The sequence below is a fragment of the Manis pentadactyla genome, chromosome 4, assembly GCF_030020395.1.
Source record: "Manis pentadactyla isolate mManPen7 chromosome 4, mManPen7.hap1, whole genome shotgun sequence".
In the NCBI taxonomy this organism is placed as follows: domain Eukaryota; kingdom Metazoa; phylum Chordata; class Mammalia; order Pholidota; family Manidae; genus Manis; species Manis pentadactyla.
Window position 1 is genome coordinate 130,261,774 of NC_080022.1, and position 26,576 is coordinate 130,288,349.

General features: G+C 45.8%; 1 protein-coding gene across 3 annotated transcripts in view; it reads right to left on the reverse strand.

Annotated features, from left to right (window-relative positions):
* Window positions 1–26,576, reverse strand: part of SHISA6 (shisa family member 6) — a 268,919-nt gene that overhangs the window by 120,915 nt on the left and 121,428 nt on the right. For 2 of the 3 annotated variants that reach the window (XM_057500857.1, XM_057500856.1), the window contains exon 3: window positions 14,556–14,651. The exons of the other annotated variant lie outside the window; for it this stretch is intronic. In XM_057500857.1, coding sequence (XP_057356840.1) covers window positions 14,556–14,651 — 96 coding nt within the window. The remainder of the gene's footprint in view (window positions 1–14,555; window positions 14,652–26,576) is intronic. 3 annotated transcript variants of the gene reach the window in all.

Here is a 26,576-nt window from a genome sequence, read left to right on the forward strand (position 1 = left end):
AATGAATGAAATATAAAAAAAATACAGTTTGTATAGAAAGTTATTACTAAACCAAATCAAAAAGCACTAGGCCCTGATGGTTTTATAGAATAATTATTTCAAAACTTAAAAGACTATATAGTCCCAATGCTGTACATGTGGTTCCACAGCACTGAAAGGAAAGGAAAATTCCCAATTCCTTTAATAAAGCAAGTGTAACATTGATATTAAACATGATAAAGATACAAGAAAGAAACTATATACCAGTGTTATTCATGAATAGTGATACAAAAATAGTAAATGAAACATTTATAGAACCCCATACAATATTAAGAAAATAATCCAACATAACCAAGTGGGATTTATTCTAGTAGTGCAAGATTATTAGGAATGATGATGTTAGGAAAGCCATTAATAATATATATCATATTAATAGATCTAATAGAAAAATTACCTCTTCATAGATTGCCACTTCATAGATGATGAAGAGCTTTTGACAAAACTCAATACTCTTTTCTGATTTTTAAAAAACTCAAGGAAATAGGAATTGGATACTTTTCTAACATTAATCTGAATCAATATATGATCTACATGTCTTTCTATCTATCTATTGTGTATCTATCTACTGGGGTCCTAAAGACAGTATCTTAAGGAAAGCTCTAGAGCATTTCCTCTAACATTGAAACAAGGCAAAAATGCCTTATATATCCACTACTGGTTCAACATTGTACTAATGGTATTAAGCCAATGCAATCAGCCAAGAGAAATTAATGAGAGGCATAGAGTATAGAAAGCAAAACTACCTCTATGTGCATACGATATGATAGCATATCTAGAATATCAGTGATAAAAATAATTAAAAAATAAGTCACTAAGACAGAAAGATATATAATTAGCATACAGAAATTAATGCCCTTCATATACACAAACAAACCAATAGGAGGTCCTAATGGTAAAGAAACCCCAGTTACAAGTAGTATTTAATTAAAAAGTTCAAATACTTAGAAATATACCTAATGATACTTTATTGTGGATCAGGATAAAACATTTTTCTTCTGTTATAAAGGATATCAGTAGCACATTTGAATAAAAGCTGTAGATTAGGTAGAGGTATTTTATCAAAGTTAATCTTCTGATTTTGATAATCATACTGCGGCTATATAAGAGAATGTTGTTGATTTTAGGAAATGCACAGAGGTAAAATGTTATATCTGCAACTTACTCTCAAATATTTCATAGACAGAAAACATATTTATATATATAGCATGTGTGTGTGTGAAGAGACAGAATGATAAAGTGTTAAAATGAAAATGTTAAAATTTGGAGAATTTGAAGGGTATACAGTAATTTTTGTATTATTTTTATAACATTTATGTAAGTTTGAAATTATTTCCAAATAAAAACTTTCAAAAGACAAAAATTCAGTAAAAAGAAGCAAGTGGTAGGCCTAATACTGGTTATATAAATGATCGTGTAGTAAGATATATTATCAAAGAGCCATTGTGAAGAAAGAACATTGAGGTAGATCTGTATGTGCAGATACTGAATGATAGCCAAGTGAAATTAAGTTTAAAAAGCAAATGAAGAATGGTGAATATATTGTATTCTTTTTTTGCACTTAAAATGCAAATGATTGGAGTTGTAAAGAGTACAATAAAAAATAAAGAGGTATCAATTCTCAAAGAGGACTAAGAGAGTGGAGATCAGCTCTGGAGTTTGCTGGAGAAAGGTGTGGGAAACTGCCTATGCCATCCTCTCTCCTGTGTTTCAGTACACATGCACAAATCCTGGGATAGCAGGATGAAACGGCATCTTGTAGAGGTTTACGGGTAAGGAGATGCAAGCCAGAGAAATGAGGCAGTTTCTTCAAGACCACATTTCATTGCAACAATTCAGGTCTCTTGCCTTCTATAGTGTTGTTTCAATTCATTCATCCATTCATTCATCTACCCTTCCATCCATCCATCCATTCATTCATTCATTTGCAAATACCCACTGAGCATCAACTATGTGCCAGGCACTGTGCTAACCACGGGGAACACAGTGGTAAACATCCCCAGTCATGGTCCCTGCTCACACAGTTACAGGCAACGATAGACATCAGGCAAGAAATTGTACAAGTTGGAAGTAACTTTTTGAAGAGTATGGGGAAGGAAATACTAAAGATGCAATTAGAAAATATAATGGAAGATACGATTTTCATCTGATGGCCAAGGAAAACTTCCTTGAAGGGAAATTCAAGCAGAGACCTGAACAATGAGTAGATTGGTCTGATAAGGACCGTAAGGAAAGAACATTCCAGACAGAACGAACAGTCTGTGCAAAGACCCTATGGAGGGAAGAACAAAAAGGAAACCAATTTTGACTAGAGTGCAGAGCACAGGAAGGGGAGCAGTACAGTAAGAGGCTCAGGCAGTAAGCAGGGGCAGGTGGCACCAGCTTGCATGCCACGTTTGCTTAGCTCCTGAGTCATGTCACTGATGGAGAGAGGAGGGGAGGGAAGAGGATGCACATGTTACCTTTAAGAGTTTTGAATTCAGCCAGTATTTTTATGATGGGCAAGTGCTGCTCCAAAGAGCCAGAGTTCATATTTCAGACTCTGGCTCCTTTAGAGAGCTGTTGTGGTTTTATAAAGCAGAGGGTGACAACAGATCTAAGCTTCAGGTTAGGTTAGGGAAATTGGGTTAGGTCAGGTTAAATTAGGTTAGAATAAGTTAAATCCTCTGGTTGCTCAGCTGGAGAACAGGATGTGGGGCAAGAATGGCACTCCATCTAGGAGGTCTTTGCAAATTGTTTAGATGGAATGGGAGGGATGTGTGAGCTCAGATGCTGGGTAACAAGGGGCAAGCACCAAGCAAGGTTAAGGGAATGGGATGGAATGGTAATGGATTTGCTGGGTGGTGAAGGAGAAACATGTCAAGCACAGCATGCAGGATTCTACTTGAGCACCTCAGTAGCAAAGGGTACCATTTGCTGGGCGGCCCACACCTCCATCTGAAAGAGCATGAGCTTCCATTACATCTGCCCTGATTCAATCTGGGCACAGGTGGTATCTGTGCCATGGCTCCATTTATTTCAGCCGAACAGATTCAGAGTTCAGGTGCCTGCATTCAATTGCTCTTGGTAAAAGATCAGAAAACCATTTTGCTCCTCCACAATTACTCTCCAAGGGCAAAAGCAAAAGGATTCACTGAGAAGCAATGAAGAGATCAAGAATCTGACATCAGTCTTACTGGAGGAATGAATACTTTCTGAGCTCTGGCCCCTGTGAAGCCCAGTCTGCACATTCATGCACTGCTGGTAGAAAGGCCTTCAGGTATGAGCTATACATGATCTGCTGTTCATCTCAGAAAAGTGTGACCCCTCTCTAGCACAGTGAACATCTATGGAAGGTCTTCTTGCAAGTATCTTAGAGTGTGGGCAGAAGAATAAGCCACTCTGAGAACACACAGAGAGAAAAGCTGCCTGCCTTATTCTGTACAATCATTCACACTTAGGAGATATCTTCTTACCCCAGAATACCAGAGAACAAAGGGTCCTATTAATCTTCAATGCTTTAATTTACACAGTGAAACTATGAAAACTGCAAGTCACAAAATCCACAGGTGAGGCCATAGTTGAACCTCCTTGGAGCGCTGAATCCATGAGCCCTCCTGACTCCTTTCAGCGCTGAAGCCTGAGCTACACCATGATGTGTGCAAAGGAGAACACTTGGTGGGAGGAATACAGGCCAGGGAGTTGGCTGTAAGTTTGCCATGGAGGCAGCTTTCATACAGGGACCTGCTTTTTGTGTTTGTCTTGCTTCTTGGTTTTATCTTAAAGGCAGAAGAGTAGAGAGAAGGAGGAGGTTATGTAGTGAAAATAAACTAGGATTTTTATCTCAGCCTGTATTTTGTCCTCAACCCCAGGTTTCAGGACACTGTCTCAAGCCACCTGTCTACACTTCTGTTTCCTGCTGCCCTACTACAGGCATCCTATGCCCCCCAAAACACTGACATTTCCAGTCCCATGCCTTGGTTCTGGAGGCACCCCCACCGGAAATGCCCACCTCGCCCCACTCGTGGCTTTTCACCCTGTTCCTGCCCTGCGAGGACCATCTCAACTCCTGCAGGAAGCCATTCAGGACTCTTGCATTCAGAGACAAGGCTCACTTCCCTTAAACTTGCTCCACTCGTCTCAGAATCTACTCATGGCACTTCCCATTTGCATGGCAGGCACTGTATTCTCGAAGCCAGGCACTGTTTCATTCATCTTTGTTTAATCAGTATTGAAGTTTCATTGAAATGGACAAATCTCCAACATTTGGTCATCTGGGACAGGTCTCTGGAGTCTTAAACATCCCTACATCATCCCTCAGGACTCAGGGATTCCTCCTCAGATGACTTCCTTCTCCTATTACGGGACAACCTGGCTGCAGGGTATGGAATGAGACTTCATGGCAAACGAATCTCAGAAATGGAAGTGAGCTTGAAGACCATCAAGGGGGCCACACTGAGAGCAAGAATCCTCTGGGCCGAGTTTATCAAGCAAAATCATATGCACTTGAATCATGTGTCAATCTTGTTAAAGTGCAGATTCTGATTCAGCAGGTTCAAGGTGGGGCCCAGGGGTCTGCATTTCTAACTAGCTCCCAGGGGATACCCTGCCACTGGCCCTAGAGCCACCTTCTAAATAGGAAGGGGCTGTGGCACTCTTGAGCTGCCACCAACAGGAAGAGCTGCCACTGGCTGAGCGCTTAGAGCTCTGGTGTGCGAGTCATCTCATACAATCGCCAGTACGGCCCTGTGACGTAGGGGGCGCTCTTACCTTATTTTACAGATGAATGTCATACAGGTCAAGGTCCCATGGCTAGTGAGTGGTGGGGCCAGCAGTGAATGAGCATGCCTGACTCTGATGGCCCTTTTCTTCTTACCACTAGCCTTTGTCCACAGTGATCTAATCAGGGAAGTTTACATCACTATTTGAGTGGGGTAAGTAAGACTGAGGCAGAGGCCATGACTCCAGGCAGGAAGGGCTGGGATTTCCTTATTCAGCCACACATGTCATCTGCAGAGTCATGGAGTTACATGGTTATGTTGCAGAGAGTGGTGCCCTGAGAACCTGAGAACATCAGCTTTCTGGCCGCCATGAGATCCTGGCAACTGATGACTGAGAAGCCATCTTTCCCAGGTCACAGACTCCAGCTAGCAGAGGGATGGCATTCCCACCACCTTCCAGCACTGGACAGCCCCCGTAGCTTGGCTGTCAGGGTTTAAGAGACTCTTGGCAGTGAGGAACAGAGAATGGGGGAAGCCAGTGCCAAGGGCTAGCTCCTGGGAAGGGGAGATTTCCAACTTGGATGACCAGTCAGTGCCAAGGCCAGTGCCAGGAAGAGGCTGTCCTGGCCACACAGCTGCCCCTGGGGCCACTGTGAGCCATGGGACATGGCAAGAGCAAACTCGGATCTGGCACTAGCAAGCGGTGGGAAAACAAGAAGACTGCAGCCTGGGGCTGCCAGCACTCCAGCTGGGCTCACCAGCCTTTGGGTTAACAAGGGAACCTGATTCACTAACCTCTCCCAATGACAGTTTAAAGAGACCACTGAGATCCAGGGTGCTAAAGGCTTCCTGTGAACCTCCCCTCCTGCTTGAGCAGAAAAGAAGAGTCAGGCTGGCAGAAGCTGAGCAGTGAGGGATGCTCCCCTGATCTTAGTGTACCAGAAGACCAGCAGTGGGGCACCAGGCCATGCAGCTCTAGTTGTCCCTGGGCCAGTCCTCTTTTGGGTAGAACACGCAGGTACCCTCCAGGTGAGCGTGACTTCCCAAGGCAAGGAGACTTACAGTGCAGCCTGACACCCTCCTTTGCCCTGCAGCATCCCTACTGTCTTTACACCAGCAGGCGGATCGTCCCAGGGCACTGGCCTGTTACCCTATGCGCGCCAATGGCAGCAGGCCCACAAACGAGCATTAAATGGGGACACGTATGGTCCAAGACTCAGCAAAAATGGCCCAGTGGGTGGTAATTTTTCTCCATGCACCATTTATGGAGGTGGGTGAATTGGGTGGCAGCTTAGATGCCACACTTCCTGTGAGTGTGTGCCATTTCAACCCAAGCACTGCCCTTAGAACAAGGTAAACCACGAGTGGTGGTCAGCTGGTGGACTGACTTCCTTGTGCCGCCGAGTGGGTCTCTGGAAGGCGAACAGAGGTGGACTTGCAGGTGTCTCAGGAAGTGGGCCTGGGATGCATGCTCCTCAGAATGAGCTGCAAGGTTTCACTGCTACCAAAACGAATCCAGACAGAGACAGATTCCTCAGTCTGACTGAGGAGAGTCATAGCACCTTTTCTGCTTCCTGGGCAGTCAAGGCTATTCTTGTTAGCAGGACTGACACAGGAAAGGGGGTTTTGAGCAATAGCTGCCTTTAACCACAATGGCTGAGCTGGCAAATGGAAATAACCAATTAAGATACTCTCAAAGGTATTGCAGCGGGTTTTGTTTGAATAGCATTTATGCTGAGAAATGACTCGCTGGTGAGTGTGGCATTCACCATTTGTGCACACCCATTTTTGCTTCTTACGCCATCCATTGTAACCAGTCAGCCACTGGGCAAGGTGGACTGAATTGTAACAGAACAGGGTATCACACGGATGATGATGTGTATTTTCCTAAGTGTGAGGCTCAGCCTGTGTGTGCCTTATTCTGTATTTATTCTGTATTTGACTTCTTCCTTCGTGTCAAATACCACTGAGTAAAGCTGAGCAGAGTCAAAGCCTGGTTCTTGATATTTAGCCATTAATCAGGAAGGAACAGGCCTGGGGTTAACAAAGGGAGCTGCCCCCGGTGTGCAGATCAGAATGGTCAGTAGACAGCTTGGGTCCTCCGCCCAGAACCCGGAGTCGCCCCCTGCTCTGCCCCCACTCCTTCCCGCCCACCCCCAGCCTGCGGAGGAAAGACTGCTCCCAGGTGGTACTGGCTTCTCAGAGGCCAGACTCAGGCAAGCCAGGCCCAGCCTTCCCTCTCTGTACTGCCAGCTCACTGTTGCCATGGAGACAAGAGGCCTTCTGAGCCCTGTGCTCTATATGGAGTCCAGCCTTCAAACACCTTAGTTTAGTCAAGCCCACTCACTCCCCTGGCTCCCAGAGTGTGAAAATATCTAAGCTGGGCTTCTTCAGCCAAGTGGCGCATGGGTCCCCTTCCCACAGCCCACGCCGTAAGGCTCTTGCTCAAACCCTGGTGTGGGGTGGCAGCCTGCAGTTCTGCTGAGGCCCAACCACCCATTCCTTTCTTGTAGAGAAGACCTAACTTTGCACTCTGTTGTGTGTGGTTGTGGCAGCACCCAGGCAAATGGGTGGGTGGGAGGGGTGAGCAAGGGCTCGGGGGTTCAGCATGGGAGTCACACTAGCAGTGGGGCACAGGCAGGAACCGAGGTAAGACCACGGAGAGGGACCGCACGGGGTGGGACGCCCACCCGCCCACCCATACCGGGCCTGACGAAGCCACAGCAGTCTCTGACCTTGGTTCTGACTGATCTCCCCGCTTCGTTCAGCAACCCCACTCTTGCTGTTGTCCCTGGAGCGGTCCTTGCCGGAAGCTCCTGCCCCTCTTGCACTCTGTCTCCCACCATGCCAGGACCAAGGCCCTGGCCCTTGTCCCCTCTTACTCCTAGCAGACCGCTTACGCAGGCTCATCCCTGTCTAACCCCTGCACGTTTTCTGTTAGAACCCATCTCTGGCTTCATGGCCTGCTCAGGGAGCAGGCGCCACCCACCCAGCCCCTAGAATCCATCCCGCAAATCCCTCCGCATCCCTGCTCCTCCTCTGCACTTGGGGGCTTCTCCAACCGCCCTCACCGCTGAGACTCCCCAGAGGGCATCAGGAAGCTCACTTTCCCAGCTCCAAGCTCAGCACCTGCTCGAACACTCCCACCCTGGCTGTAGCATTTTTCTCTTTTCCCTTGTTTTCTGCCGCATGGAGAGTCCAGCTGGGCAGGAGGGCTGGCCAGACCCCGCCTAGTCCCCAGGGAGCATCATTTAGATAGAATGAAGAGATCCATTCAGGATCTTTCTCTGGGATCTGGAATGGTCCCACAGGGCAGCAGCTTCCTGCATCCTGACCTTGTCTCCATCTCCAAGGTCATCTCAGGGAACTCCCAGGGCTCTGAGCACCCTGAGGCTGTGCAGAGGCTGCCTCCAGGCAGGAGTACCCTCATTCCACCCTGCTGGGCTCTGGACGCGGGTGGGGAAGGTGCTCTGAAGCCAGGCTGGCTGGGCCTGCTCACCCATCCTCACTAGTAAGCAACTGTCCCCGTTTGCCCAGACTGAAAGGTTTCTTGGGACACAGGCTTTTCCATTTTGAAACCAGTATGGTTAGACACCCTAACCCTCACATAAAGAGCTGGCTCCCCAAACCACTGAGCAAAAATGCCAAATGCCCACCCGTGCACCTGTGGTCACATACTCTGCCCTGTGTATGTGACTCTGGGTGGGTTGCGCTCCTGGTAAAGGTCAGCCCCTCCTCCTGGGTGGAAGATTCCATTTGCTCTCATCAAGATGTCACTTCTGAAATACCACCACTCCCTCATTATCACTTTTCCCTTCTTTACTGGATTATTCCTACCAGCATACAAATATACCATGACTTCTCCCATCTTAAAACAAAACAAAACAAAACAAACAAAACACAACTCTCTTTACATTCCTTCCAGCTACTGCCCTTGGTCTCTATTCTCCTTCACATTACCTGCACCTAATCTGCTCTTCTCTCATTCTCTTATTTTAAAAATCTTTTGTAACTTTTTATTGTAGAGCATTCCAAGCATATCCCACAGCAGGGCGGCTAGTGTAATGAGCCCTCCTCTTCCAGTCCCTGCCTGTCCAGATCAGGCAGAAGCACACTCCAGACGTCACCCATTCCTTTCTGTGTCCACTGCACAAATGTGTGGCCCGTGGCCCTGCGCTGCTCTTGCCAAGCTCACCAATGGCTTGCCTGCCACTAGGTCACACCCAGCAGTCACTTCTCAGTCTTCATCTTCTTGGGCCTCTACAGCTTCTAACAGCTGGTTACTCTCTCCCATGGAGACTCTTGTTTTGTGTTCTGCTCAATTTCTAAGACATCACACTGCCTGGGTTTTCCTGGGTCACAGCTGCCCACTGCTGACTGGTCTCCTTTGTAGCTCCCACCTCATCCCCCCAATTTCTCCATGTCAGGGTCCAACCTGATGGCTCCCTTCCAGAGCCTCTGCTTGCCCAGGGAGTGACACTCCCCTCGATCTCATCCAGTCTTGTGGTTTCATGGACTGGAAACTCCCGCATTTATATCCCCAGCCAGGACATCACCCCCAAACTTGACATTTCCACATGGATGATGAATAAGCATCTGAAATGTAATATGATGCCAGACTGAATTCACATCACCCCAACTTCTACCTAAACCCTGTCCCTCTCAGAGACCTCCATATTCCTAATGTCTCAGGCCAAAAATATTTTAGTTTTCATCCCACTCAGAGAGGCCACCAGATCCTTAGATGGCCCATGGCCTTGTGTGGTCAAGCCCAAGCCCCTCTCAGACTCCACTCCCTACTGCCCATGCTCTTTCCTTCTGCTCCTTCCTCCCGTCTGTGCCCACACAAGTCAGGTGGGCGACATGGGGCTACTCCTTCAGCCTGGGAGACCCTTCCCCCAACTCCAGATTGTTTGATCCTTTATCCCTGCAGACTGTGCTCAAATGTCACCTTTTTCTGAAGCCTTCCAAGTGCTCTTTTAAAAATTTCAATTCCTTCCACCCCTTCCCTATTCCATTTTGCTCCATAGCTTTCAACTCCACCTGACACACTTCATGGAATTAACTGCTTGCATCCTTTATTTCTATCATCTCCCACTGGTCGGGAAGTTGGTCTGTGCTATCCTCAGTGCCTCGAATCGTGGCTGGCACTGAGCAGGCTCTCAGCATATGTGCTCACATGAAGGAAGGGACGGCCAAGTGGACAACAGTGCCTGCCTCCTACAAGGGGAAATCACTTAGGAGCTCCTAACTCTTAGTAAAGACTTCAGGGCTCTCCCTCTCTGCCTCTGTCTCTCACACATGTGCGTACATACACACACACCCCTCTAGCTGGTCCCCGGCACTGTGGGAAAGACCTGGTAAACATTGAGAAACTCCGTTGGAGAGGCAGGCAGTAAGCAAGCACATCACATTCCCTACAGTAATGGCCTGAGTGCAGAAGCCAGTGGCATTGAGCACGTGTGCATCTGCTGCCACTGCCTCCCATAAGGACTCAGGTCTCGTGTGGCCTGGGATACAGATCACTAGACCTGGGATACACTAGCACAGATCACTGGACTTAACAATACTGACCCATGGGGGCTCTGTGACCAGACTCAAAAGCAACCAGCCTGAGATTTTAACCAAACTGCTTAAATAGAATAGGGTCTCTGTAGGTGTGTTCATGTACACAGATCCTGAAAAATTAAAGGAAAATAATTAAAAACTAAATTAAAAAATGAAGGAGACTGAGCTTCCTTTCTAGAAGGACCGACTGTGCTAATCTGGTGTTGATGCTCTAACTCTTGGTCTGTCTTCTTCCTGTGACTTCCTATCTTGCAAAATGTGTGCCTCAAATAAGACCAACCATAGACACTGGGTGCTTGCTGGGCACAGTCCTCCTGAGCCAGTGCTCCACATGCCCTCAGCATCTTCTGTGTTCAAAAGGCAAGATGCGCGGTGGCTGGGAGCGTGATCTTTGGAAACAGGCCTGGATTTGGAATGAAACAGCACTAATTGTTTGATGGGCGAGTCATTTACCCGCTCTAGTTTCAGTTTTTCACTGGTAAAATGGGGGTTAGGAAGGTGAAAATGAGACCCTGTAGGCGAACTGCCAGAACATAGTAAATGCTCAGCAAATAGATGCCTTTATTGCTGGGTTTTCACTGTGGCAGCCTGGGTGGCTCTGCTTCCCCAGAGACTGCTCCAGGTTGTTGTATGGGGGTGTAGGTGTTTGAAGAACAGAGACAACATTTTAGGGAGAACTTGATCTAGACGAGGACCACTGTGATCAGTATTTTCCTTAGCCTTGACTCCATTTACCGTAAGTGACGGGCAAGCAGGGACTCAAAGGAAGAAATCAGAGCAGGGGACACAAGCAGAAGCAGTTCCTTAGAAGGGGAGAAGAGCAGGAAGAGTAAGAATTACAGGAAGAGGGCAGGAGCACACATCAAGTTAGAGAGTAAATCCCAGAAGGGTGTCAGTAGGAGCGCCGGTGCCAGGGAGCCTAAGGCAGGGCTACACCACCGCAGAGGTCAGCCAAAAACTGTGTGACCTTCTGGGCCAAAACATGGGGTCCCATACGGGATGGAGATGGAACAGGGGGCTCTGGTAGTTACCAAGCCCCCAGGGTCAGAATTCTATTTCTTCTCACGTCTCACCTTCTCAAGCCCATTAATGAAAGAACATCCACTTATTTAGGCTTCATCTGAGAGGCAGAGTCACCTGTGCACCTGGGTCTTGTTGTGAAGCAACCAGATCTATATGCATCTTCAGCCCCAGCACTGCACAGGGAGAAGGCCCTGCTGAAGCCAGAGGACCCCTCTCTCTCCACCATGCCTCTGGGGCTGTGGAATGGCAGACGGGTCTGCAATGAAGGTTCACAGTGCCACTTAGAATAGAGACAATCAATGCTCGGTTGTCAGATAATCAAGGTCTGATAGAAATATGTTAAATTCAGTGATATGCAGGTTGGCTGGAAATGGCACTACCTTCTAAAGCAGGTGCTAGTTACCCCATTAGTTCTGAGAGTCACAGTGGGGTTTCACAGTGTCCAGGTGCCACCAGAAGGCCTAAGAAAAATGTCAGAAAAAAGAAGAAAATGAATAAAGGAAGAGGGACCAGAGAGGCAGTAACTGGAGTTGAAGCAAAGATAAACAGAAAAAGAAAGGCAGAGAATGAAGCACCCTGATGGACACTGGCCTCTGAGTGGTTACCTTCCTGTGGGTATTTACCTGGGGCTGGTTTGCAGAGTGGAAACTGCAGGAGGACAGAATGGCGCTCGGCCCTTTGGCAGAGATCTAGGCTGTGCAGGAATGAAGAGCCCTCATATTAGAAGGAGAACCCTATTTTCACACTCCCCTACCCCAGTCTCTTTGCTCATGAAACTTCAGTTATTATCTAAAAGGAAATGCACACAAGGTACACTCCCTGGGTGGGGGAGGTTTCAGAAGTCTTGGGTAAAGCGATGGAGAAGAGGAGCTGGTAAGGGCGATGGGTGGGGGGACAGACTGGGCATGCACAGGAGGGCCACAGAGCAAGTTAGGATGGGGATACAGCCACCGCAAAGGGTAGGGTAGGGCAGGTGCCTGGGCAAGGTAGGGTCTCCTGCATGCCTCTAGTGGCAGTGACCAAAAGGGCACGCAGGGATAGGAACCACCTTGATGCTGCTCTGATGGGGGTCCAGCTAATCTGGAAGCAGCCTATGTCCACACCTGGTGAATGTATGGTCAGGTCCCCCTGTGGCTCTGCTTCCATCTCCTACTCCTGTTCTCTCCTACCCTGCTTCTTGTTTCCACACACCTCAAGCAAGCTTCTCCCTCAGGTCCTTGCTGTGCCCCTTGTTGCCTCTGCCTGGGATACAGGCCTCTCTGCTCAGGCACTTATCCAAGAGCTCTCCCTGATGAGGTAGCGTCCTGCCCTGGTACTCCCTGCCCCCTACCTGCTTCTTCCCCCAGCGGGGTATGAGTTCCAGAGGGGCGATTCTATTTGGTTTACTTCTGAGAATTGCTTAGCACATAACAGGCCTCATGAAACACTTGCTGAGTGGATGTGTGAACCCCAAAGACGTAGCATTTATAAAAGAGTTCTACTGATTGAACTGTTGGGTATTTCAGTTTGGGTCGCCCACAGTGGGTGGAGTTGGGGCGGGAAACCACTGCAGTTCAGAAGCCTTGGGAAGCATTGCTGTGTCTGAGTGAGAAATCCAGAGATTGCAGCTCTGCTCCCTGGGCTGCAGGACTGTGGCAGCCAGCCTTCAAAATGGCCCCCAGTGACACTGGACACCTTATAGTCATACCCGTGTATGGTCCCCTCCTACTCCAAATAGGGTTGACTGTGCAACCAATAGGCTATTGAGAAAACAATGGTGTGTAACTGACAGACTTGGTCATAAAAGACATTCTGACTTCTGGCTTTCTCTTTCTTAGGTCACTCGCTCTGAGGAAACCCCCCCACCATGCGGGGGGACTCAAGCAGCCCATGGAGAGAATGTGACGGGGTGGGGGACTGAGGGTCCTGCCGACAGCCAGCAGGATGTGAGTGAACCATCTCAGAAGCAGGACCTCTAGCCCCAGTTGAGCCTTCAGATGACGTAGCCTTTGCTGACATTGACCGCAACCTCATGAGAGACCCCAAGCCAGAAGCTCCCAGCTCAGCTGCTCCAGACCTGGCCCTCACAAAAACTATGGAGATAATGTTTTTTTGTTTTAAAATGTTACATTTTAGTCATTTGTTTCATGGCAGTAGGTAATTATCACAGAGTGAGTGACATGGGGGTGGCCGTCTGTGTTTGAATTGATTGGGGCTTGACTAGGATTGTCTTTCACTCGTTAACTGTGCAGCCCATTTCCCCTTCCGGAGCCGGCTGGTCCCAATTTGATTCTGCAACTCTTAGTAGCCACAAATGCCACCTGTATCCCCAACAAACTTTATTTAGACACAAACAGACACAACAGAAAATACATACACAAATACAGATTGTTTTTTTCTCTATAGGATGAACAAACATCACATAGGGAATTTAAAAAGTAGGTGCATGGAATGTAAGAAAATATTGCAGAGTTCCTTGTTTGCTCACACTTAAAACAGACAAAATTCAGAGGAAGACAGGGATATGCCATCCCTACAACAGAATTCACAGTTGGTCTGGAACAGTACACAGGTGTTAGGAAAGTAATCAAAGGAGTTAGGGATCAGTCACTGAATATGACAGAATGCTCACAAAACAAGTAGGACTCTGTTTAGACAAAAGACAGAATCGAGGATTCCATTCCTCCTGCACAGATACTCTGCAAGCTGTCAGCTAGGTCATTAAGCAGCTCAGCAGAAATGCCACGTTAGCGTTCATCTTGTGGTTTAAAGCTCTGTGTAACCTCTACCCTTGTGTCCACATCATAGAGGGGTTTACACAGACACACTTAGGACACTGACACTCTCAGTGTGCATGCTGGCTTAGAAACCCACAGTACAGAACATTGACATCAGTTTATAAAATGTGGCTTTAAGAAGGAAAAGGAATAATAGCCAAGAGAAGAACACTGCCAGGGCTGCCTTGTCCATTGGCAGTGTTTCCCGCCACAGGGGACCACTGGTGTCTCTGTCCTGCTCACACCGTGGGAGGAGCAGGACGGATGTCTCTTGGAAATCTATTATTGCCCTCTAAAGTCACCCCTGTGACCTCCTGTCAGAAGCCACACATGTCACCAGGATAAGCTGCAACGGAACCACCCCACTGATTCCTGTCCCGGACAAGCCTCTGGCCTCCACACATCTTCACATTTCAGACTGGGGTTCCCTAGGCAATCTCTGTATTTTAGTAAAAAATGGTTTCCACTGTACCCTTCGTATGTCCTCTTCCTAATGTGACAAATCCAGATGAGATGAAGTTGTGGAGATCAGGTCCTCCACTTCGGTAAGCATCCTTCCCATAATGTCCTGCAAGAAGATGGGGCAGAATTACCTGGCACATCCATGACACCCACAAGATGACACATGTAGCTCCTGTTCACCCAGCGGGGGTGAGGACCTTAATTTCACATCAGCAGCTAAGTCAAAAGGTATAAGCAGTCAAGAAAAACAAATATATATAAATACATACTTTATATATATTTATAAAATATATGTATTACATATTTATATATAAATTTATAAAATATATATGTGTGTATATATACACACCATATATATACATGTACATATATATATATACACACATATATATACATATGTATATATATCATGCTGCAACAAAGAAGAAAGTTCTGGGAAGGTTATGTTGAAAGCAGGGTGGGGGAAAAGGGGCCACGTGACTTGATTTTGGCATTTCTGACAGAGCACACCAGAACATCAGGTCTTTTGTCCTACTATCCTTTCCTGTGTCCCAGCAGCCTTCTTTCTCTTCTTGCCTTATTCATTTGTCTTCTTTCCTTCCAAAGCAAAGAGGCATGAGCTTGGTCAGGACTGCTCCCTGTATGTGTACATGTGTGACTCATACCACATCCTATGCAACTAGTGCCTTGTGGCTTAGGAGAAATCCAACATCAGCTGGGCCTGACAAGCAGAGTGGTGGTTATAAAACCCTGAGAAAATATTTATGTGCTTCCCTCTCTTGGCTTCCTGCGGGAAGATCTCATACCTTGGCAGCCTTACTGCGGTCAGCTACCTGTGGGGCCAGGGTGAGAAAAAAGGTGGCGAGCAGGACCCTGGGAGAAGAAATTCAAAGAGAAATAGCAAGTTAATGTTCAGCTTTCAATGTTTGAAATAGGATTCCACAATTACGCTTGAAATGCAGGCATTGTAAAGAAAGAAAAGATTCTCTAAATGCCACCTTAAGGTATGCACACACAGTAGAGGAGAAAAGCCATATTTTTGTCATGTTGCCACCAGCGCATATTAAAAAATGTACTCACAGTTATAACAGTGTGCGGAACTACCTAAGATGTAATGCTAAGTTATAAAGTGGACAAAAATACTTTATTAAATATGATCACAATGCTGTAAAAAGTTCAAACCACCTCGTTCAAAAGAAAAAAAAAGACTGATAGAAAATACACCTGATATTGACAACTGTCTTTGGGTAGTTGGAACATGAATCTTCTTTATTTCTTCTCTCCTTTCAACTTTTCTATATTTTCCAAGGTTTTCTGTTTATAATGAGTATGTACTTTTCATAAAAGAAAAGGGTAAAATAAATTTCTAATGGAAAAATACACGGTAAATATAAACACAACCTCAATTGCATTTTTCTTAGGAAGGCACTCTGCATTAGTAGATCTCAAACCTTGGGACATGTCCAAATCATCTGAAAACTTTAAGAAAAAAGTAAATGTCCAGATGCAACTCCAGGGATTCTAGTGAGAGTCTGGGCTCAGGCAAGGGTATTTTTAAGAAGCTCTTTGTGTGATTCTAATGTGCCACAGAAGGAGAACCACTGCCCTAGAATAAATGGAGAAACGACAAGCTCAGTTTATTCAGGCGCATTCAATGGGCATTTGCTGGGAGCCTCATGCATGCCTGGCACCACCTGCTATTCAAATTTCAGGCTCCAGCGTTCTGCTTCTGACAGCAGAGTCTGGCTGGCTGGTTCCTTCTTCTCCCAAGTCAGTGATTCGCCTGAGTAGTACACATCACAAAAACCGGGAGGGTGTGTTAAAACACAGACTGCTGGGCCCCACTCCCAGTTTCTCATTCCACGGATCTGGGATGGGGCTCAAGATTCTACACTTCTTTCAGGTTGCCTGGTTATATTGTGCTGCTGCTCCCAGGGACCAACTCTGAGAACTATTGTCTTAGCCCATGAGAAGCATGAGCCAATCTTCCCACCACTTCCGTCAGGCCCTCCACTCTAGAATAAATACCTCATTCCTCAGGGCACACAGCTTTCCACAGGGAACTCTCCTGCTTTTAAGTATTGTGATCCCAACCCAGAATTGTATAGGATAGAATTATTGGAGCTGAACTAAGAGGATTTTGCCCATATCCAAGCCATGTCACAGCTCCAGAAAGCAGACTCTAGTGCCCAGAGAAATACATCTTTATCTGGGATGGAAGAGGGAGAAGGGGCGTGTGGAGAGTTGAGCTATCAGCCCCAGGGGGAAGGGGGATTTTGTCCTGTAACTTGGTCACTTTCTCCTCTCCCCCACTCCCCTCCCTACCACAAAAAAGTTAGAAAAGGAAGTAACAGTTCAGAACCATCATAAATTTGAGCCTCATTAATTCAGAACCTGTGATATATCCCGCAGAATTTGGGCTGGTTTATTTTTGTGCTCCTTATAAATAAAAATTTTGATAAACAAATCAATACTGAGAAAGATGGAACATGAAACAGTGCCTATGCTCCTTACAAATCATGCTTTCCCGTCCGCAGGAACAAGGGCCTTCAGGGCTAAGCACCGCCCAGTACTGTGGGGCCATGTTTGTTCGACAGGGAACTAAAGTAGTCTGATGCCATACCTCATGCCAGGCAGAGGGACAGAGCCTCTGAAAACACGGCTCAGGATTTTTCTGACATAATAACAGTGAACATTTTGTAGCATGATGTGGTGTCTAAAGCTCTCTCACATACACTGTGTGAGCTATTATAGTTATTATTGCCCCATTTACAGATGGGAAAACTGAAGCCAGAGACCCAAAGCTGGTGGATGATGGAGTCAGCTGACACCCAAGTGTCCTCATTCTAAACCTCATGTCCATCCCATCGCAATCCTGGTTTCATTTACCCCCATAAGAGCCCTGTGAAACACAGTCTCTTTCCTGAGTTCACAAAGCTAGTTAGTATAAACCCAGGACCCCAAGTCCACAGTCTTACTACAACTGTGACCCGAGCCACCTCCCTCCATGGTCTGAGTGAGTAGTTAAGACCCTTCTCTGAGACATCAGCAAGGACCCAGAGGAAATGCAAGCTTCGGAAGTCTACTTCGGGATGACCAAGTTCATAGATGTGGGTGCCCAGATGCACTGAGCTTCAACTGCTGAGGTTCTGTACTAGGAAAAGGACAGATATGCTGAGCAGTCAGGACTGAGAGCATTTGACAGGATTAAAGAATTCTATGGTCAAACCAGTTTGGAAAACACTGAGTTAAATGAAATGAAAAGTAACCAGGAAGAACAGGTCTAGCGACCAGTCACTAAGCACCCAACTCTCCAGGGAGCCTTCATATCTTTGAGGGGCATCTCTTGGGATGCATTTAGGGAATGCTGCCCGTGGGGTTAAGGTGAAGAAGGCAGACGTGGGTATATCAGACTCACCTGGATGGCACACAGATTGCTGGGATCCAGCCCTGGAATTCCTGATGTGGTAGTTCAGAGGTGAGCCCTGGTAATTTCCTTTTCTAACAAGTTCCCAGGGTGATGGTCATAGGTCCAGAGGCCACACTTCAAGCACTGCTATCTTAGCAATAGCTATCAATGGGTTGGTTTTCAGCTGGATGCAGGGCCACTGCTAAGCAGTCATGGTCTAGAATGACTTACATTCTCTGTACCCACCAAAGGAACAATCTGGTAAGCATGAACAAGGACAGCAAGAAAAGAATGCGGAGAAAATGAAGCCCTTCTCAGGTGAATGGTTGGAAAATAAGGGAGCTGATGCCTCTTCTTTGCTGTGCCATGCAGAGTTGATCCACTGGTGATGTGAATTATAATGAATGGCTGTCACAGAAATCTTTAGCCATAATGCAAAGCATTGTGCCCTTCTCTGTCCAGCAGCTACTACCCCAAGTCTCTGCCCTGCTGCCTGCCATTGAGGCAGGAAGCCAAAGGAGTATAAACTTTGTCCAAATTGCATTTCCAGAGAAAGAGCCATATACCCAACAGAGCTCTTGCAGAGGTGAAAAAGAGTTCTGTGAGCAGCACTGTTGAGTACATGAGCACACTCATGTCACAAGACAGAGAAACACAAGCCCATGGCCAGGAACATGGAGCTTTCTGGCTGCAGAGTGTGTCTGCCACTATGCACAGAGTCACACTACGAAAAGCTGCCTCTAGGTGACTTCTCTGCCTCCGGTTCTGCCCCTGCCGTGCCCCATCACCATCAGCCAGAAGTCAGAGGGAAAGCATTGAGGTATAACTGGCCCCTGGCAGGAGGCAGATTAAAGCTAAGGACAGGTCTGAGGCTGCCTCCCTGGAGTTGTGCAATGCTGGTGGCTCTGATAAGGAAGTAACTCTGAGTAACCGGGCAAGGGGATGCGCGGTGGAGGGGGTAGGGCAGAGGGTGGGGACGTTTCTCTGTAAAAGACATTGGCTTCAAGGAACAAGAGACAAAAATGAGGTCATATCTGAATGGTGATGCCCATAAGATTTAAGAGAATTTGGATCTGTGAAATTAGATCAGTAGTCAAGGGAAGGAAACAAACTGATCAGGATGATTTGCCTGCGTTGAAAGTATGGGCAACAGAACGGACATTGAAGGAAATGGGTGAAGTAAATTCCAAATAAGAGAGATGTCCTGGGTATGGGTACAGGGGGACAATGAGACAGAAATGATGGGAGCAAGAAGAGACAAAGAGGACAACTACAGGAGCTACTCTTGATTTCAAATTATATTCCCAGAGAGAGACAGAAGGGCTAACTGAGAAGCAATAATTAATTTAAAGTTAATTGGCTTATTTTCTGAGCAGATGGAAGATTTCGGTCTTCGATTAAAAGAAATAATCAAGTATTGGACTAAAGGAACCAGTATCTAGATGATTCTAGTGAAACGCCGTTTTAAAAAATAAGGGAGAAAACTCAATCATCTTTATTAAACACTAAACCCATAGAAAGTGCAGCAGCATTGACTGTGTTGACGAGGTTGACCTTTTGAAGAATGTTGACTTTGATTTCCATAGAGACAGACCCGGTACCGCGGGAGAACGCTGGCCGACAAGGTTCAGACCTCTCTGTGTCTGTTCCCTCAAATGAAAAAGATTACACCCATTTCATTCACGGTCAAGAAAATTAAATGAGTTACTATATATAAGACATTTAGAATAATATGAAATGCTATTTAAGAGTTTGGTGTATTTTTGAGTAGAAATGTTTTGGTTCCATTCCTCTAAAACTCACTGAAAATGATGAAAAGAAGGAAGAATAGAAAAAAATTTCTTCAGGAAGAAAAAATACTGGACTTTTCACTAGAGGTCGAACGAATATCGGGAAAAAATAAACATACATACACACACACACAAATACAAAAAAATCCACACAAAAATCAATTCAAAGGGGACTAAAGACCTAAATACAAGAAAGCAAACCTTTCACCTCTTAGAAAAGAGTGTCAGAAACTGTGTTAATGATCTCGAAGCAGGGAAGGGTTTTTCAAGAAGGCTCAAAAGGCACAGACTAAGAGGAAACAACTGAAAATCTTTAAACTGTCATACATCAAAAGCAATCAAGAAGCTCCAAGTCAAAGACTAGAAACATACACTTACATTAATATCCATAACATAAAAATAACTTCAAATTAATAAGAAAACAAAAGAACCTAGTCAAAAAATAGACAGAAGAGATGAATAGGCAAGTCACAGAAGCAAAAACCCGAGGACCAACACATATCAGTGGTGTTCAGTCTCACAAGCAATCAGGGAAATTCAAATTAAAACCACAATGAGATATCATTTCACATCCAGCAGATGGGCAAAAATGGAAATGCCTGAGATTTCCAACATGGATGACATGGATAAACAAGAACGAGGATGCCTGCACACCTCTGGTGGGAATGTAAACTGGTACAATTGCTTTGGAAGGAATTTTGGCAATGACTAATGAAGTTGAGGATGGATTTATTACATAACCAGCAATTCCACCTTTAGGGATAGACCCTAGATTAATCCACACACATGTACAGATATGAACCAGCATGTTAATATGCAATATTGTTTGCAATAAAGAGAAACTTGGCTAGGGGGTGCAGGAATAACCTATATTCCTATCGAGAGAAAAGTGACAAATCATGGTATATTATCCAGTGTAATCCTAAACAGCAGTGCAAATGAAATGAACAGCACTTTAAGGATCAATGGGGAGATTTTAGTTATAATGCTGAGTAAGCTAAGTAAGCTGGAGAACAGGATGACAACATACAGAGAGTTTTAAAACATGCAATATGGTACTCTATAGTATTTAAGGATATAGGGTATATATGTAGAAGGAAAAATTGAAAAACTTTCTTCAGAAAAAATACTTTATGTAAGTACAAGTACAATACTTTATACCAGTACAAAGAAATGCAGGGAAATGATAAATTCTCATTTCAGAAAAAGATACTTCTGGAGATAGGGAGGGGAACGTAACTAAGGAAGGTTGTATGACATGCCTCTGTGTTTTAGTTCCTATGCTAAGGGTTTGGGGGCATGTTTGACTGTTAAATAATTCTTTATTTTGTTTATTAGATAGATGATTGATAGATAGATGATGGATGGATAGATGGACAGATAGTTTTGGGTTAAGTAACTGTTTCCCAAGTATTTTATTCACTGCCAAGTTATCCCTCAACAATAAAGGAAACAAAGAGACTCCAGTTTAAAGAACTCAGAGACTAAAATACTCATAAATCCTCATTGTAGGGGAGAAAAAGCTACCTGGTGATGGTATCTGTCAAGGAAGAACTAAAACTACAGAACTTCTAAAATCATGGATGTAGTTATTTGTAATCTTCAGGCAGTGCACAAACCTAAAAATTCACTTTAAAAAGATTGGTAAATTGTCTTTATTGATACAAATAAAGTTAAGTGATACTGGATTTCATCTGGAAAATCTGGTATGTTAATAGGGCAATAAAAGTACATTGCTGTAGTGAAATAAAACCAAAAGGAGCTTCTGTGACTGAGGGAACAACTTTCCTTTAGAGCCTGTTTGAAAGGCACAGCATGCACTCAGAACAGATGTGGGGCTGGTCTCTGAAAAACTGATAGGAAGCTAATGGTGCTGGGGCCCTCCTATGCAACCATTTCACTGGTAATCTTCCCCACGGAAAAAACACCACAGACAAAAGTCAAAACACATGTTAAACCCCAGGAAAATACTTGCAATACGTGTGAGAAAGGGCTTTTCCCTTTGTTGACAATAAGGTCAATCACATCAATAATAATAATATTAAAACACTTGAAAAAATGCACACAGAATATGAAAAGAAAAAAAGAAAAAAAATTAAAAAGGCCAACAGAGATGTAAGACTATGGTTAAGCTTAACTTACAACTACAGAAATACAAATCAAAATATGAAGTACATTTTTAAAAAATGATTCAATTTAATTTGGCAATGCTTGAGCATTTGGTGAGACCCAGTGCCAGGGTAGTGGGATCTCTCATTATTGCTGCTGAGAATGTAAATTAGTGGTGCCTTTTTGAAGGGCAGGCCTTTGGCTTAGTATCTCACTGCTAGGAATTTACCCTACATATATGTCCTCAAGTTTTTCCCTAATATAGGAACCCAGTTAGGCAGTGCAGCATTGATTTCAGCAGTTGCTGTCAATACAAGGCTAAGTAAACTAGAATCCATCCACAAGACAGAATACTATGCAACTGTTATAAAGAATGATGCAGAGCTGTATATACTGATGTGGGAGAATCTCCAAGATACAGAAAGTTAAAAAAAAGAAAGAAAAGAAAAAGAAAGGTGTAGAGAATGTTTCAGTATGATCCCCTTTATATAATTACAAGTGAAAACAATAAACGCACAGAGAGTATATAGAGATCCACTGCAGACAGGATGGTTTATACAAATAATTTTTTTTTTCTGAACATCAACATGCACACAAACTACTAAAACTTCCTTTCCTTTGGGGAGACTGTCTGGGATGAAGGAAGGGAGGTGTTTAACTTTTAGTTTTCTTGCTTTTCTACTGTTTGAATTTTTCAAACATGTGTAAGTATTATTGTTATTTTTGCACTATTTATATAGAATTTATCTGAGATTAGGGAGTGGGATCATGGGCCATTCTTTGTACTTCTACTAAAACAACTATAATAAATGTTATTTTATAAAAAGAAATATGAGGGTCAGAAAGTGAGAGGGGCCACTTTTCCTTGTGTAAATGATAAGGCATTTATCAAATACAGATACTAACACCCAGCTGGCAGTCAGGATTAAATGTGATCCTGTGTACAAATTGTTTTGTCTAATACTCTGCACCAATGAGCTTCAATCGATGGGAGCTGCTATTCACATCAAGACTATGGTGCTTTCTCTTCCCATGCCGGGAGCTTTGTAGAGCCCTCTTAATCTATGTGCCCCGAGCTGACTTCAGGCCAGAAAGAGGCAAGAGCAGAGGAGCAGGAGAGAGCTTTGGGCTTTGCTATCTGCCCACAGGGCTCTTCCCCAGGACACTGCAAGGCTCCTCCCAGTTCCCAAAGGCTGACACCCAAGTCTCTCCAATTGGGAGGGGCTGGGAGCCAAGAGGCCTGTGATCCTCCATGGAGTCACTTTTCACTTAGTGAGTAAGGCAGCTCCTCCAAGGTAAAGTGGGGACAGCCTGGGTCTAATTGCTGAGTGCACTGACAATGACTATTTACCAGTTTAAAAATCTCTAGAGAGCAGCTACTGAGAATGCTTTCTTTCCTGTGACAATCCGAGTGCTTGCCCACACAAGCGCCTGAGGATTGTTTCCTCCAGAGTCTGCGGCATCACAGCTGTTGCCAACCCCACAGATCTGCCCTCTGGCGTCTTCCCTCTGCAGACTCTATAGCCGGGAAACCTGGGGACAGTCCCCAGGTGCGCAGTCCACCTGGTGGAGGCCATGTATCCACGGCTGTGAGGGCCCAGGGTAGGCTGGGTTGCCAGAATGTGTTGGGAACCACCTTGCCCAGCACTCTGATCTGACAAAGGAAGAAACATAAACCCAGAGAGGATGACTCAAGGCCTTCGCTCAGCCAGAGGTGCATGATTTTTTGAAACCAAACCCCTTGACTTTGGACTTTCAAGATGGAGCTTTCATCCTATAATTCTGCTCTTGGAAAGCAGATGGTTTCATCAGATACAGGAGAGCACAAGCAGGTTGGGGGGGCCAGAACCCAGGACGCAGCTCAGTAACCATCACACTTAGAGGCAAGTCCTCCAGAAAGCCTTGTGTAAACAAACCCCTTCCAACTTAATTCAAATTAATATCCCCTAAACCATCAGTTTTGTTGGCTTGCATTTAAGAAAATCGGCATTTTGTGTTTGAAGCCAAAACAAGCAAATAAACAAAAACATAAATGTGAACTCAACAGAGGTCCCCAGCTGTGGCCAAGGGCAAACTCTAGGTCAACCTGATTCACTGCGACAGGGGAGAGCTCTGCTGTGGTCTCTTGTGTATTGTAGTATATAGGCTTCGGGGTAAAATTTTTTTAAGAAAGTACTCCATAGCTCAAAGACAAGAGTCAGAAAACCACACCTCTAGTGCATCCTAATCATTTACCAAGGGGATGAGAGAGAGACTTACTAGGTGGTGACATTAATCTTCAGAGATTTTAGGAGAGCTAAACCCCTCCCCTCCCACCCACTCAAGACACAATCAGAGCATATTACCATTGAAGGAATGCACAAGGTCACCTTTTCTATCCTTAACATTTGCAGATGAGGAAATGGGGCTGGGTAGGGGATGCAAATGGTCCAAGGTTATGGAAGTGATGACGCTCTGTGATTAAAATCCGCAGTTTCCCAGATCAGAGCCCTCCCCGTGCACCACGCAGCCCACAGCCCACTCCAGGCCGGAGGACATGCTGCAGAGGTCGAGTTCTCTACCAGGGGACCCCAGCGCACCATTTATTTTTCCTCAGATGTGCTGGCTGTACTTGCCTCAGAAAGAGGCCCGGAGTCTAACCAAACACCCGTCTCCCCCTATGATCACCAGCTCAGATCTGTCTCATTTTGGAGAGCAGGACATTGGCCAGGAGAAGTCCTGAAGCTGGCCTGAAGAGGGCCTGGGATGCAGGCGGTCTCTGCAGGGAGAGAAGCTCCTTCCATGCCCCCAGAATCTTAGGGGATTAGTGCAGACCTCGGGGGTCACTGAAGCCACCTGTGAACTGACTAAATCCCTCCTGTCATTGCCGCGCAGTCACCGTGGGTGACAGAGGCCTGCTTTCCTGTTTCTTGACCTCTTCTAACGCTCTGCAAAAACAGTGACCTCCCTGTGAGTGCATCCGAACCAGTGCAGCCAAATGGCGCTGAGAAACTTGTCCAACTCATATAATGTTAGCACGCGCCTTTACATGGGGACATCGGCAATGAATGCCTTTTATGAGCTGGGAGGACGATATTTGAGGAAAATATTAATGTTATCCCCATTTTGTGGATGAGTAAACAGTCTCAGTGAGGTTACATGATTACACAAAGTCACAGAGTGGCTAACCTGCGGTTTAGTACAGACCCTAAATCCTGTCACTGTCTAACCTGGGGGTTCCTTTTGTTCTACCACGATGCTTCTAGGAAAGCCATGCTTCTAGCAGCTGCTCAAGGGAGGAGAGGGGAGGAAGTACCTCTTCCAAAATACGTAAGGGACCCTCCTGACTAAGTCAGAGCAGAATAAGAAGCTGAGAGGGAAGAACTGTAGGGGCTGTAATTTTTTTTTCTCAATGGGAAGGCAATTTATAAATGCAGACTATTACACATCTCTAAGAAGTCATCGGTGAGTGATGGTTCATATTCAAATTCAAGTCATTTTTTGCTTTGATTTGGGTTAAGAATTTATTGTCTCGTTGAATAATGCAGCTTGGCAAAATGTGAGATGAGAAACAAAATGAAATGAGTGACTTTTAGATGTAGTGTAGCCTCAGAGTTTGTGGGGCTCATGCCACATGTGACTCTGTTCAGGTGTTTCCTCCTGGGGGTGAAGCAGAGTAGTCCACTCTGGGTCCCTGGGTGCCATGACTGTGAGGCGGGGGTGAGGAAGCAGGGGTGGGCTCACTGGGAGCAAACACACCCTGACCAGCCTCCCATCTCCTCTCTTGCCAGGTTTGGGGGAAGGGGAAGCCACGCTCCTGCAGTGAGAACAGAAAGCTAGAGGGAACGTATGTGGGAAGCGGCTGCGTGGGACATTCTCTCCACCCTTGAATCCACCACTCCCCAGGGCAGGGGTTGGAGCAATCAAAAGGCCAGGTGCTGACCACTTCTCCATTTCCCCACATGTCTCCATTGGGGTGGTGACTATCAGTGCATGAGACCCAGCCTCTTGGTCCACTCACAAGGCATACACATTCTGCTTCTGTGCCCCTGTCCTGCTGAGTGTGCATCCCTGTCAGGTACAGGGCCCTGCCCTTCTCTCTAACAGGAGGCCCAAAGATGGAGTCACTAATGCTAATGGCCCTATGTGGGCAAACCAAAACTTTATCCCCAAACTAACTGCAGTTTCAGCCCCTCAGGAATGTAACCTTTAATCAGTCCATGTGGAATTTCCTGGTCAGCACTAGGAAATTTACTGAGAGACTCCTGTTTCCCTTAGGAGAGTGACCTTTTCTAAAACAAGGATTCTCTGCTAATCATTTTCTTTTTTCCATTCCCTTTCTACTTTTAAAAACCTTTCCCTTTCAGCAACTGAAGAGAGCATCTCTCTACTGACTAGAGGGGATGCCGCTGAACTTGTGAACTGCTTAACAAAGCCAATTAGATCTTCAAACTTACTCAGTCGAATTTTGTTTTAACACTGCTGGTGGGCACGATCCATGGGCTGTGGGCCATGCCTGAACCTCCTCGACACTCCCACCTAAGCATCTTCGCCGCAGGGCTTGTCCCTAGGTGGGTTCTCGAGGCTGGATTTTGAAAGTGGAGGGGCAGGGCCTCCACCTGACCTCTCTGAACTGCTGCATGGGGCTGTCTGACCTCGGGTTAGTCTGGCCAGGGGAGACTGTGGAGAGAGGAGCAGGGGAAGGGGAGGCCGCCCTGCACGGGCTGCAGGAGCACCTCCCGCA